The sequence below is a fragment of the Ornithodoros turicata genome, chromosome 4 (genome assembly GCF_037126465.1).
Source record: "Ornithodoros turicata isolate Travis chromosome 4, ASM3712646v1, whole genome shotgun sequence".
Lineage (NCBI taxonomy): Eukaryota > Metazoa > Arthropoda > Arachnida > Ixodida > Argasidae > Ornithodoros > Ornithodoros turicata.
This window is the reverse complement of record NC_088204.1, coordinates 78,488,538-78,502,818: the sequence shown is the minus strand read 5'-3', so window position 1 is coordinate 78,502,818 and position 14,281 is coordinate 78,488,538. Positions and strand designations below refer to the sequence as shown.

Sequence of the window (14,281 nt, the reverse complement as noted above, 5' to 3'; positions counted from 1 at the left end):
TCGACCATAGAGTGGGTTGCTCATGATCTCAGTTGTCTCGCGACGTAAACCCCAGTTATTAATGAGTGGTTAGGTCCCTGCCGCTGTCTCGCATTTTTCTACGACTCCCTTATTTCGATCCCGCAAAGACCGATAACGCGCTTTATTTATTCTAGAAATTATACGAAACTCTCGTCACTTTATGTGCGACTTCGTTGGGGCTGAATAAGAGAAGCGGGACAATTATTGTCACCGTATACACAACATGTTCGAGCTACGATGACCGGACGCTTCCAGCGCATCGTTAACGATGGAGGTTAATGAAAACGACCAGGAATAGAACCATCTAGTAAAACTCAACTAGGAACTCACCAACGGTTGTCTGAGTGGTATGATCTTCGAAGCCATCTGTCCGACCTGTTCGAATCACCCAATTCGTGCTTCTGTATCCACACGTGTCCAAATCGAAGTCGCACGAACCATCTCGAGGGGCTATTGCACAAGCGAAGAGTATATGAAGGCACACGGTATTCTCTATTTAGGCACTAACCTGTCTCGCAGACTCCACTAGTCCAAGTGATGTCATCAATCGCTATGACGTTTCCTTCCATCTCTGGCGATGTGAACGCTCTGATGGAAACCTGCGTAAGGACGTGTGGTTTGCTAAGACCTACTCTGAAAGTCAGTGCTGGGCTATGACTATTATGACTGGGTTATGAGTTTTGAGAAGTGCATAGTTGCCGAGCTCTCATAGGGCATGGCATCACGGGGCCAAAGCATCCTCATAGTGCTTCCGAGCATTCATAACGTTCAAGTATGGAAGCCCACCTTTCGGAGCTGTCGACGGATTTTGATGCTGTATTCGACTACAAGTTACGTACAGATGCCAAGTGGCGGTTTTCGAGAAAAAGATAATCGAACTGCATGTCCAATCCGAGCTACTGCATCTCGACTCACAGCGTTTGTTTAGTTTTGGTTTGTGTCGGACCTGTTCGTTCAAGGTGAAACGGAAAGAAAGAGCCTCTAGGCTCGTGTCTTCGCAATATTACCATTAATTGATGCCATAGCGCGTCTTCACCTGTATTCCCACAAAATTATCGTTTCTATAGAATACGCATGATATCTACTGTTTGAAACTACGACGCTTTGGAGCAGCTTTGAGAAATCAGTGGGACTGCGCTATGATATGGTGACGTGTGCAGAGTTTGCGTACATCTCTCGCGTAACCTTCAGCCGAACGCAGCTGAAATATCGAAATCAGTCGATGACGTCAGACACTCCCGTCATGGGCAGGCACCACGACGGTCAACCAGGGGCCACTATGCTCGCATTCAACTTAAGAACGGCATGAAATGTAGCACGTAAACCCTAACAGTATTACTCCGCCGGATACCACATATAGGGCTCCTATGAGTCCTATGTTTTAGTGTCGGCACGCTATAGTTGTCGCCAGGCAGAGTGATGCGGTTAACTATAGACGGGACGCAAAACATAGCGCCATCTCGTAGCACTCCCGGGAACCTACCGGCATTCCGCCATGTTTGTGGCGCCCTATAAAACCACAGCCATTCGTATGCACACGACTGTAGCACAACAGTTCTGTCGCGTGTCATGCTACGTACGTAAGCTATGTTTCACTATCGTACACTCTTAAAAATGAACTTCACCGCATAGCATGCTCCTAGCCAACCATAATCTCGAATGATATCGTTATCTGCCCTGATTTGTCGAAAACCGGAGGCGTACGCCTTTTTTGTGACACTTATGCTGTTCATAATTGTCACAGAAAAGGCGTACGCCTCCCGTTTTCAACAAATCAGGGCAGACAACGATATCATTTGAGATGATGATTGGTTAGGAGCGTGCTATGCGGTGAAGTTCATTTTTAAGAGTGTATTTGTGCGATGAGACGACGGTGATTTCAATTTTGGGCAAGAACTTTAACCTACACTCTTAAAAATGAACTTCACCACATAGCAGGCTCCTAGCCAACCATCATCCCCGAATGAGAAAGTTCTCACCCGTGATTTGTTGAAAACGGGAGGCGGAGCCTATTTTGTGGCCATTATGCACGGTACAGAATACGCTCCGCCTCCCGTTTTCAGCAAATCAGGGGCGAGAACGCTATAATTCGGGATGATGGTTGGCTAGGAGCCTGCTATGTGGTGAAGTTCATTTTTAAGAGTGTAGTGCAACGCTGTTCTGTTGTACCATCCCAGGAGAAATTTATACAGTTTACTACAGCCCATTTAAGAACTACTTGGTGCACTTTATATAGCAGCAACATTTGGTACTAAATAAAAGCTTTATACGATTGCAGTTGTTGCTATGAAAATTGCTGTGACACTCACCGTTACACACTGGTGTGAAATGTGATTTTTCACAGCTCGGTGAATCTGAATTTTTTTGTTATTTCAGCATCCCCCCAAAACTGTCCCGTCAGGTCGCACTGCGTTCCAAGAGGGTGGTGGTGGTGGTGGTGATAGGGCTTGCCGTTGTCGGCCTCACGTATGTGGGCAACGTCACGACTGTCGCCCTGGGGGAATGTGCGTCCTGGGCCGACTTCTAAGGGAACTGTGCCGACATATGTCTGAAAGCGTCTGAGGAAAACCCAGGAAAAACCCCAGACAGCACAGCCGGCACCGGGATTCGAACCCGGGTACCTCCCAGTCTCGACGTGACATGGCCAGCACGCTAACCACTGAGCCACGGGAGCTGGTCAAGAGGGCGCTGGGTTTTGCATATCGTCTATTGTAGCCAATAGGAACTAGCGTATAGGGCAGGGCTTAAATGCGCCGTTCTTATGGGTTACACACGACTATGGTGGCGTCCTCGCAGTGCCTATTCCATACATTCCTCCATGAACAGAGTGCCTACCGTGAAGGTTCCCGTGTCGTTCTCGTGGTAGACAGCCTCCTGCCAACCCGTCGTTCGCGGTGATCGGGCACGGTAGACCACAAGATCTCCAGATTGGCCTCCGCTGACTACGATTTCCATTCTGGGGTCATCGTAACCGGACAGTTGGTACCAGACACGCAAGCAGAAGGGACCGGTGACATCTCGTTCCAATCGAGCCTCTTCACTGCCATTGTACACGGCCATTGCATACCAGCCGTCCTCTGCGTGGAGCCGAAAAAAAAGAAAGAAAGAAAGAAAAACGTTACGACTTCTACAGTCGAGGTTTCTGTGGACAACGCACATCAGTACATTTTTGATGATCACCAAAAGGAGGAAATGACTAGAATATCGTAAAGTAACAGGTCAGAAAACGGTTTTTTAAAATTATAGATTCTTTGAACACTCTGCCAAAATTTAATTCCCGTAGCCATATTGGGCAGTCTTCAGACCCCTGTTCTTCGGTGCCATTATACCATCATTCTTATTTTCAGTCACGGACGGACATACACGGTTTTCGACTTTGGCAGTCCCCGTAAGGCTACCTCTATAATAACGGGCATTGGAGAGATATCTATTGAATAATGTTTCTCTATCACACCTATAGGTATCTATCAAAAATAATGTAGTGAACCACATTAAAGGTACTGTAAATGAGTAGTGCTGAAATCCGAGAAAATGTATTTATTTGATAGCCTGAGCCGTCAGTACTCTTACGTCCCGATTCTCGCCTCAATTACGCTCATGGTTTCTTTAGAAAATTAAAATTGAAAGTTACGGGCAACACTGTGTCGAAGTCGCTGCCAACCGCGCATTGCTTGTCGAGAATGGCGGCAAAACTATATTGTCGTTTGCTTGAACCGTTTTACCGCATTTTTACTAGGAAATTGAATATATTTTGCGTTTCCTGCCATAGGTATACAGGGTGTCCCTGCTAAATGGCAACATATTATTTAAAACTATATCTATCACTTTTTCCGAGATGAAATCAATTGCAATATAGCATAAGCTGAAGGGCGTTCCTTAGAAGGGCAGTAGCAAACTCCTCAGGCAATGTCTTAGTTAACTTTCAATAATTACATTTTTAATTATGAAAGCTACGAAGTTGTCCCAACGAGGGCATCTGGTCCCTTCGGTCACCTGATATCGGAGCCGTTCTCAGAACGAAAATCCGTTCGATAGATCGTCCGCAAAAAATTCGTGAAGGAACACCATATTTTTCGTTATTTTGTTTATTGCGCATCTTCGGAGACTCGTCTTTCCTTCACCACACATTCTTTTTTCATTATTTTGTTCATTGCGCATCTCTAGAGACGCGTCTTTCCTTCACCCCCAATATGAGAGGGTGAAAGAGCACACTATCGCCTCTTGCGTCCTGGAAAAACATTAAAGGAATACAGTACCTTCACGAATTTTGGGGGAACGATCTATCGAACGGATTTTTGTTCTGAAAAGAGCTCTGGTATCACGTGACCGAAGGGACCAGATGTTCTCATTGGCACAACTTCGTAGCTTTTATAATGAAAAAGTTAATTATTGAAAGTTCATTAAGAAGTTGCCATATGAGTTTGCTAATGCCCTCCTAAGAAGTGTCCTTCAGCATTTACTATATTGCAATTGATTTCATCGCGAAAAAAGTAATATATATATTTTAAAAAATATGTTCGCATTTAGCTGGGACACCCTGTGTATAACTTGTTCTGCTGTGTTTCCAAGCAACAAGCTGTTAAACTACACTGTACCTTTAGTATTATCTCGTTTGAGATGAAAATATACCACGGCAATGCACGCAAGAAATCAGACAACACGTTTCTTCCTACATACAGACCTGAGTTCGAGGAGTGATCCGTTGTCGGTCCATAGTCGACGTCTTTCGGCCGAGTGACGTTGAAGCAACTCGATTTGGTGCAGTCACCCAAACTCCATTCGCAGGAGTGTCCCTTTTCGAAATCGCATGATGGAGCTAAATTGAGAGAAAAAGGAAGGAAGTAAAAAAATGAGCATTCAAATAATAGAAGAGAACTGGAGTCGGAAGCAAGTAAGGGAAAGTGCAGTCACAGTTCAAGCAAAAGAAAGAGAAAAGAAATAAAAATTCGAAAATTGGGGCCACTCAGTCGTGCGCGAGCCGTAGTGTTGTTACATGAAAACGTTCTCCGATTCCTTTGCTCCTATGCGGGATTTTAGTGAGACGCGTTTTTACAGTGAACCCTCGATAATATGACCAACACCGTTCCCGCAGATTTTGGTCATAAAGCGGATTGTCATACTAACGAGAAACGCACAATCCGCTTCGTTCCGGCCATTCTTCGGTGCACAACAGCAGCAACAGCAGCACAGTGTGACTTGATCTCGTGGTCACTGCTGTTTTAAGCAAGTCCGAAAAGCGCTATGAATAATTCCGAGTTCAACAACATCAGGGGTCATCCCAAACCTCAGCGTCCTGCTTCAATACGTGTCACTCTCTGCCTGAGGTGTGCGTGTGTAGCCTCTCCCTGGGAGTACTCTGCGGGTCGTGTGACGTGGTCATAATAACGAGAAGATAATACCTGTGTCTGACCCTACTTGTGACAAAAATCTCAGTCATAGTGGATAAGCGGATTGCCATACTAACGAGATGGATTTATACATGGCGGCGGAATGGTTCCTAAGAAAAACGGTCATAAAGTGAGTATGTCTTATTATCGGGGGTCATATTAACTGTATTCGTTTATTCAACGCGGGGTAAGGGCTCGCTGTGCGCGCCGGCAGTCGAATTTGCCTCCGCCGCTTATCTTATCTTCTTCGGAGCTCCCGTATTGCTCTCGCGATCGCTCGGTGCTGGACTTTAGGGGCTTTAGGGTTCCCTTCGAGCCGCTCTTTCTTCTGATTGCCGTTTCCCTCATTTCAGATCATATTTTAATTTTTCAGTAGTTTTTAGTAGTAGTTTTTAATTACTTTAGTAGATCATATGAGCTGACATTCTGGCAAAATCTTGATATTTCAACTTTGCAAACTTACAATTTTTTGTTGTTGTTGTTGAAACCGATATCGCTTAAAAGTGGGACTGCGCAACAAAATCACCACAAAGATTGTGACATAGCAGTAACCCTTGGGGTGTCAGGAACGTACATACGAAATACCGGGTCCCCAAAGCGGGCAGATTTTATTCGAACGAATTATTACGAAGTGAGCGCTTCGCCTCTGTGAAGCAAGAGGGTGCTGAAAGCAACGCTGCTGACGTCATCCGGCATGGACGAATGCAAGCTCCATAGCACACGACAATGCAGGGTGACGTCACAGTATCTCCCTCCGGGCGAACCGCTGTACGCTTTGCATTTTGGTTTTGGTTTGGCATGGTCATGATTTACGAATTAATTACTCGCACAAAATGAATGCGAATGTTCTATTCGGTTCTTGCGATCGCTGTCTTTACTAGGCCTAACAAAGACGACGAATCATATTCTTTTCACGTAAACATTGACGCCGGAGCGTAATTTAACGGTGATTTACAAGGTAATTGCAACATAATGTATACTTACGGTATAAAATTTAAGTAATTTGTGAAAAAATTTTGTCATGAAATCCTCGCTTCGCCGTTCCAAGCTACGCCGCCATTTTGGGGGAAAATTTTGGTGTCACGGCGGTCCGCATATGAAACAGCAGCCTATGAAAAACGCTGAATTCGGTTGACAGGCCGAGCCTCTTTTTTAGGCCTCGCCTAATAGTCAGACTCCCTTTGCCACACACGGCACCGCATCACAACAGCAACATGTGCTTGTTTTGCCAACGACCCACTCTTTCCCAATCACGTGATATCTCGACGTGACGTGCTGCGGCGGGTGGTCTCTTGCGCCAGCCGCCGCAATCACGTTGTTAGCTGGAATCTTACGCATGTAAGCTATCTCGATTTAGCCAGTTGGTTGCTATGGGTTTATTACTCAGAGTTATCGGGTCATGAAATTCGGCATAATGTCGTTGCCTCGTACATTTTGAGCTGGATGCCAAACCGAACTTACAGACGTTTTCAAGTAGGAAAAAAAAAAAGGATTGCATTTTTGACCATTGTGCCAGACGAGCTTAAACACACGACATTGACTAGTTCATTGTTAGGTGGCACGTATTTTGTTACCCTAGGGAAACCTCGCTTGGTCCACGTTTATTGACTACATGTCTTCGCGCATGTTTGGACCGCTCAGACGTTATATGTATTGAACCTGCTGATGCTTTACTGCAGGATTTCGGGTGACGCCCGCAAGCACAGCAGAAATATAAGAACGAGACAACTGCTAACACTAAGCTGACTAGCTTTACCCATGAAACATATCATACATTCTTTGGAAGACTTTCGTTTTCTTGAGTAAAACGTAATTGCCACGAGCAATGTTCGTCAATGGAAAGTCAGCTGTTTTCCCGTTCCGGTATTTATCCTTTTATTCATGATGGACAGATACGGACTGGCCCGCCTTTCCTGATAAAAGCTTTAATACTATAAGCTACTAACTATACTATGCTATACTATAATGTACTATAAGCTATAAAAGCTTTAATACTCTGAAACAGAAGAGGTGCTTCGCTGTTAAAGCCGCGAAATAAATGTCACGAAATAAGTGTCACGAAATAAATCCGGGAACGGCGCAACCTAATGCATTTCAGATTAAGTCAAGCGGACGCTGTGATCTGTACGTCCCCGATCGCTTGACTAGTGATATGGTTATGGTCTCGGTGTAGAGAGGTAGACGCTCTGTTCATGCGTCAACAGAGTTTGCAAAAGAATTAAGGCGACAAGATTCTGAGGTCGCTTGGCAACAATCGTAGTACAATGTTATCCATCTAACAATCACACAACACACGCCGCCCGTCGGCTTATCGAGCCCGACAGTGTAATCGGTACGGGGAACTTTGGGGGGGGGGAATAGAAGCTCAATGCAATCTCAAGTGGCGTGACAGAAGTTTTTCAGGCAGACGCCTTTTTCTCGGAGAACGTAGAGGTAACAGGGAGTTTCAGGACAACGTAGAAGTTTCGCGATAACCTTTACGAAAACATGATAAGCCAATCACATGATTCCTTTGGTGTGGCTGACATCACGGCAAAGTTAATGCGTTAAAGGGAATGGCGGTAACTTTACTTCTTAACCAATCATCATCTCGAATCGACGTCGTTCTCTCCCCAGATTTGTCGAAACCAGGAGGCTTACGCCGTTTCTATTACAATTATGTCCGACATAATTGTCCCAAAGAAGGCGTGCCCCACCTGTTTTCAACAAATCAGGGTAGAGAACCATGTCATTCGAGATGATGGTTGGTTAGGAGGCGAAGTCACTGCCATTCCCTTTAATGCATTGATTGATTGATTGATTGAAAGAAAGTTTGCCGTGTGGCTAGGGTACTACGAATCCTGTCGAAAAGGACGTTTTAAACGGTAATCGCTCATGCTTTTTCACCTTTTTCGGGTTTTTGTACCTTTTTTCGTCAATAAGTGCCGATGAATGCCTAAATGGACATTTTTCTTATTGATCTTCGTTTTTATCACATAGGATGGCGGTATAGCCGTGGATAAGAAGCTACTGATTTTCTGAATTCTTAGGAGTTCTTTGATTTTTTTTTTTAAACGACAATGATTAACAAGCGATTAACATGGTCGATGGATGATATATGGCAAGTTTTGTCAACGAGTCCCAGGGCCTGTCCAGCCAACGAGGGGTACGAACTGGCTCTGATACCCGCGACGGCTTCTTACATGTTTGCTGGGTTGCATCTTAGGATTGTTCGTATACAAGCACACACAGGTTCCTTCGATCGCATGGATCATTCTCTGCGTACGAAACAATAGGTCACCGGTAATTTCGTGCGGAAATGACGTCAGTGTCCTCGCTTCCGTGTCGAGCGCCTCACAGGCTCCGGCCTTTTCTGTGACGCTTATGCTGTTCATAATTGTCACAAAAAAGGCGTACGGCTCCCGTTTTCAACAAATCAGGGCAGATAATGATATCATTCCAGATGATGGTTGGCTAGGAGCGTGCTATGCGATGAAGTTCATTTCTAAGAGTGTAGAGTCACAAAATAAGCTTCGCTTCAGAGTATACCGACACTGAGGTCCAAGGGAGTGCATCAAAGACGGCTAACATAATGCTCCCTGTGTGATAGAGAAACGTGTATGATTGTTGTGCGATAATCCATGTAATAATCCATGCGATAATCCATGTAATAATCCATGCGATAATCCATGTATTGTCCACCAGAGCGTCCCGAGGATGTCAAGGTGAGCTCAAGGCCGTCAACTGGTGCTTATAAACGAAAGGAACATTTCACCCGCGCACGATAGATGGCACAGTGCGCTAAACTGCGCCAGAGCCATTTATAGGGAGAGTTTGGCCATTCTCTGATCTTTTGCCGCCTCGTGGGTGGAGCCTATTTTGACGTCAGAGTCGTCGTTGCGCCGCCCAAAAAGCCTGAATCCAAGCAGAATCCGCTTATCAGCCATCTGATGCGCGCCATATTGATGCTGTCCGTCAGCTTTGTTGTCGCAATGAATGAAATTTACAAGAGTAACCGGCTTATGACCCACAACCACCTCTGATAAAGGGGGGTTTTGTTGCCAAACTGAAAGAGTTCAAGGACGAAGGGCTTTCGAAGGACAATGCACGCACGTGTCTTCCCTCCTGGCATCGTAAACAACGATCAGCATCAATATGGCGTCGGCGACCGGCTGACAACTGGACAACAATAGAGCACGGCGAGGGAGGTGGCTTAGCCGTGACGTTGCATGACGCGCTTCAACTTAGGCTCCTCCTAATGGCCAAACTCTCCCTATAAACGGCTCTGAACTGCGCAAGCGCGTGGGTACCGTGGCGCGGAAACAAGATGGCGCATGCTCGCTCTTGGAACTCAGTGTCGATACTCTGAAGCGTAGGTTATTTAGTGACTCTAGTGCTTCCTTCACCGCTTCACCGTATAGCTCTAAAGAATAAATGACGTCGTAGAAAGCAGTGACGGCCACTAACTACTTCTACAGTAGTTTAACTGTAACTATTAACTATTTCGCGATGGAGTAGTTTAACTAGTAGTTCAACTACTTTTCAGGGGAGGTAGTTAAAACTACTTCTTTAACTACTGCAATGTATTTTAACTACATCTCTAACTTCTCAACGTTGTCCATCATCACCAGTCCCATTTTATAGTGTTCTTGGATACCTAAATATGAATCACAAGCAGCGATAAAAGTGAAGGTTTAGAACACATGCGCGGCACAATTGCTCTGCACCCACGTTCTCATCAAACAAGTAGCTCAACGTAAAAGTCGGAAGCACAATAGTGCCGTAAGGCTAGCGGCAAAATCGGAAGTAGTTGGCGCCTGCAGTAACCTAACTACTGCACTCTAAGAAAAAAAGGAGTAAAACGGGGAGTAATTGCAGCTTCTACTCCCCTAGTCTGCAATTACTCCCCATTTTAGTCCCCTAACCCGACATTTAGTCCCGACGTTTACTCCCCAGGACTGCAAATTGTCACTAAACTTCGAGAATGGTCTCTTGAATGCGACAGTCTACGTAAATATGTGCCCTCTGTCAATCTGAACGACATAAGGCTGTATAACTCAGACAACGTAGCAACTTTTCAGCCACACAGAGTAAGAAACAGTTAGCGCATCTTTCTTAGCAAATTGTGCCCTAGTATGGCGCAAGAGCTTATATCACTCGATATATCACGGTTGACGGTTTGCTTCAAAGTATTTTCATGCATGCACACCAATTATGTACCTGGGACTCTTACAACAGCGCCTGAAATGCGGTCTCCACTCTGTGACATTCATTTACTCCCATGCATTTACTCCCGAAAGGGACTATTTTTTGTGGCAATGCATTTAGTCCCCAAAAGGAGTAAAAGTACTCCTTTTTTTCTTAGAGTGTGTGGTTAACTACTCGAAATAGTAATTTAACTAGTAGTTGCACACTACATTTCTGCAAGTACTTGATAACTACTTTTTTATCTACAATCAGGTAGTTTAACTAGTAGTTTAACTACATGTAGTTAAACTACTTGCCATCACTAATAAAAAGTCTTCCTATCAACGATTCTCGTAAAATGTCACAGGAAGCTACCAGAAAACACGCGAAAGTACAACGCGTGATACACTAAACAATTTTCCTCAGCTTTATCATTCATGTGTTGCTGGTCAGAAGACGTTAACGTCAATCGCACGAGTAGGATGCGGCAAAATTCCACTCCCCCATCAACGAATTTCCTACACACGACTTCTCTTAATAAAGACATAAGGGCCACAGACTCCCCGGTACACGTCACCGTGACATTAAAGAACATTGCGGCATGGCCGAACGGGTTAAGGCGTCCGTCCCGCTCGATGGTGGTATAGCCAAGGTCGTGCCGCTGGAGACCGAAGGTGGGTGGGTTCGAATCCCCCCACCGGCCGCGCTGTCCGTAGTTTTCCGTCAGAACTTCCGGCTGAAGGCCGGCAGAGGACGCGCGAAGTCGGCTCAGGACAGAGCCGTATATTAAAAGGGAGTCTGGCCATTGGAAGGAGTCACAAAAAGAGGCTCGACCTGTCAATCACAGTTTCGGTCCTCTTTGATTGGTTTCCTTTTTACCAAGGGGGTCGCCACGACAACTTACTGCCACCCAAAATGGCGACGAAAACAAACGCAGTGAAGCGGGGATTTCGTGAAAAATTTTTTTCACAGACTACTCTGATTTTACGCTGCAAATGTACATCCTCATGTACGTTTCTCGGAAATCAGTTTCAACCAATGCTCATCCACCGATATCTAACTGAAAATAATACGTTTTGTCGCCGGTGTTAGGCCTAGTGAACACGGCGATCATAATGAAATCATAACAAAAACGGCAGTGTGCTGTACAATCTTATATTTAATTGCTGGATTTCATGGATATAAACATTCTTGCCCTTTATATTCCAACAATTCATGTAGACTTGTTTAGAAATCATACCGGCAACAGAATGTGTCCCAGCAGGTGGTTCTGCCGGGAGCGGTACAATGACGGAAGCAGACGACAATTCCCGACGTGCCTTACGCTCCCTAGGTGGCGTTCATCAAATTTGCACCAAAACTCCACTAGTTTTGCAGACTGCGAGAGGTATATCCATTTCAATCCAATCCACTTGCCACCCAAAATGGCGCTGCCCATGTTGGATACGGGGACAAATAGTGAGGATACGTTTATTGATAGCGCCCCATATTTCAAGACTTCATTGGTCGGAAAGCTGAAAAAGTGGGTGGAGCTTCAGGTATAGGCATGACCCATTAATGGCCAGACTCCCTTTTAATATACGGCTCTGGCTCAGGATGGACACTTAAAGTAGCACAGAAGTCATTTTTAACGCCCTGTTTTCATCCTATAAAACTGTTAAGTGGGCCAGTAAAATGCACCATGCGAAGTAATTTGCACCACAGAGTCATAATTATCGCAGAAATTGAATTTAAAGTACGCCGTAAAAAGCGACCGTGCGCAACGGCGATGAAGAGCAGTGCCGGCCTGTGATCTGCATGGAACCTCGCGCTGACGCTATAAGGAGAGCGCTCGCTGATTGGTCTAGAGAAACGTTGTCTGCTACTCCTGTGTCGGCTGCTACTCGGCTGTTCGGGGGTTCTGAAAAAGCCTTTCTCCTGACTCGGTAACGATTCGGCAAAACGGGTTTACGGCGGCAAAGGGACAAGGTGCTGACCCCGACTGACCGGCGAACCGGAACGAGTTCTCCTTATAACGGCATCGGTGACGTGGCACCGTACCTTCTCCTCATGGTAATACCCGGAGTGGCGAGTTAAGGGTGAAGGCGCGGACCCATGTTTATGTGACATGTGAGTTTTTATGTGAGTTTTTTTTTTTCTGTGAAACAAATTGCACACATCAAAACCTTTAGCGCCGTTCGGTAAAATGACATACACACACTTTCATCTTAATCTGAATTTTTTTTTTTTTGAAAGCCGTCTGTACTCCTTTAACCCTGTTGTCCTCTCTCCGTCTGTCCACGTCTACTCCGTTTATAGCCACAGTTGAATCGCGGCGCTACCACGAAAATTAATAAGAAACGTCGTATACTTACAGTCGGCGAATGCTTGCGTAACCAATCCCGCACACGTCAAAAAGAAGAGAGCACAGCACGCTCTCTGAACGACGTTGTCCAAGCGGTGTCGTCTTGGCCGTTCCATCGCACACGCAACCCGTCCGCGGCCGAGTCTAAACCCGGTGCATACCGGACGCAGAGACAAAGACAGAAACACCACGTCCAACCAACGCGGGCGAGTTAATAAAATATACCCCAGGTGAAAACCGCGAGCCAAGAACACGCGTTTCGATAAGAAAAACGGTAAGATACGGAGGAGCTTGTAGCGTCAAGAACGAAAAGAAGAATGATCCTTTATCAGTCACTATAACAATGGGAGGCGTTTCCCGCATGATTAAGGCTTTGTATGACCAGTTGGCGTTCGGTCAATTTGATTCCATGGGTTTTTGTGTGCTTTTAGTCACGATGGTGTTCTTTCTGATGTAATATGGCAATCCGTTGACGTATTAAAGAGCGACTTTGAACTAAACCTTTCGTTTTTAATCTCCTACCTGATTTATACCATTGATTGGAATTTGAGTTATAATATAATTGGGTTGAGTTGAGATTGTGGCTCCACAAGTGTAGAGCCGCCTACTCCGGCTCACTCGTACCATATAGAAGGGCTAGTAAGGGTTAGTTGAAGAAGTTAGTAGCACACTGTTATTAGTAAAGGTAGTTACTAGGCTAGTTAGTGGCACAGATGAGCAGGAGTTCGTGGGTTTAATGATGATGTGACAACAGCGTAAAGAATGAAGTAGTCCATGATTAAAGTAGCGCAAGATTTACATGGGTGGGCGCTGTGGTCCACTGTTTTTGTGATGACACCATTGCAACCTACGCGTTTCACAGGGTACTCTACAGCACAGGGTACTCTCTAAAGCAGGGTACTCTCGTGGCCATGCCACGTGCAAACTGACCTCTTGTGTTTAAGAAATACGATGCAAACACCGTGCCGTGAACCGAAATTCAACAAATGCGGCGCTCGATTATTATTTGACACTTTGAGGGAATCCGCTGGGCTAGAAAGCATCGCAAAAATAAAACTAGCACATCACAACGGGACTGACTGTTCCTAATGACTAAATCGAGCTTGTTTCTTGGAGCGGGGCTTATCAAAACAAAGACAGAGATTGTCCACAGCATCCCTCAGTTCCGCCTCGACGTTGGGCTGCGACTTGTACCTTGTTTTCATGGACGTCACCCTCAGTATAAGTCAAGTTCGCACAAGCATGTCGTGGCCAAGCGGAGAAGGATCCTCACAGCTTCAGTACTCGTGAGCGTCTACGTTCCAGTCAAGCCTGTTCAAAATTTGGGGTGTAGTTCGTTACCGGGACCACTCGTTTTTAAAAA

The 14,281-nt window shown here is 45.4% G+C and overlaps 1 protein-coding gene across 2 annotated transcripts in view; it reads right to left on the bottom strand.

Moving 5' to 3' along the window:
• Nucleotides 1-13,168, bottom strand: part of LOC135392014 (MAM and LDL-receptor class A domain-containing protein 1-like) — a 118,538-nt gene extending 105,370 nt beyond the window's left edge. For both annotated transcript variants that reach the window (XM_064622626.1, XM_064622627.1), the window contains exons 1-5: nt 12,929-13,168; nt 4,703-4,837; nt 2,857-3,098; nt 530-620; nt 352-471 (exon numbers count right to left, since the gene is read on the bottom strand). In XM_064622626.1, the coding sequence (XP_064478696.1) occupies nt 352-471; nt 530-620; nt 2,857-3,098; nt 4,703-4,837; nt 12,929-13,034 (694 nt within the window). In that variant the 5' untranslated portion in view covers nt 13,035-13,168. The remainder of the gene's footprint in view (nt 1-351; nt 472-529; nt 621-2,856; nt 3,099-4,702; nt 4,838-12,928) is intronic.
• Between the last annotated feature and the right edge of the window lie 1,113 nt (nt 13,169-14,281).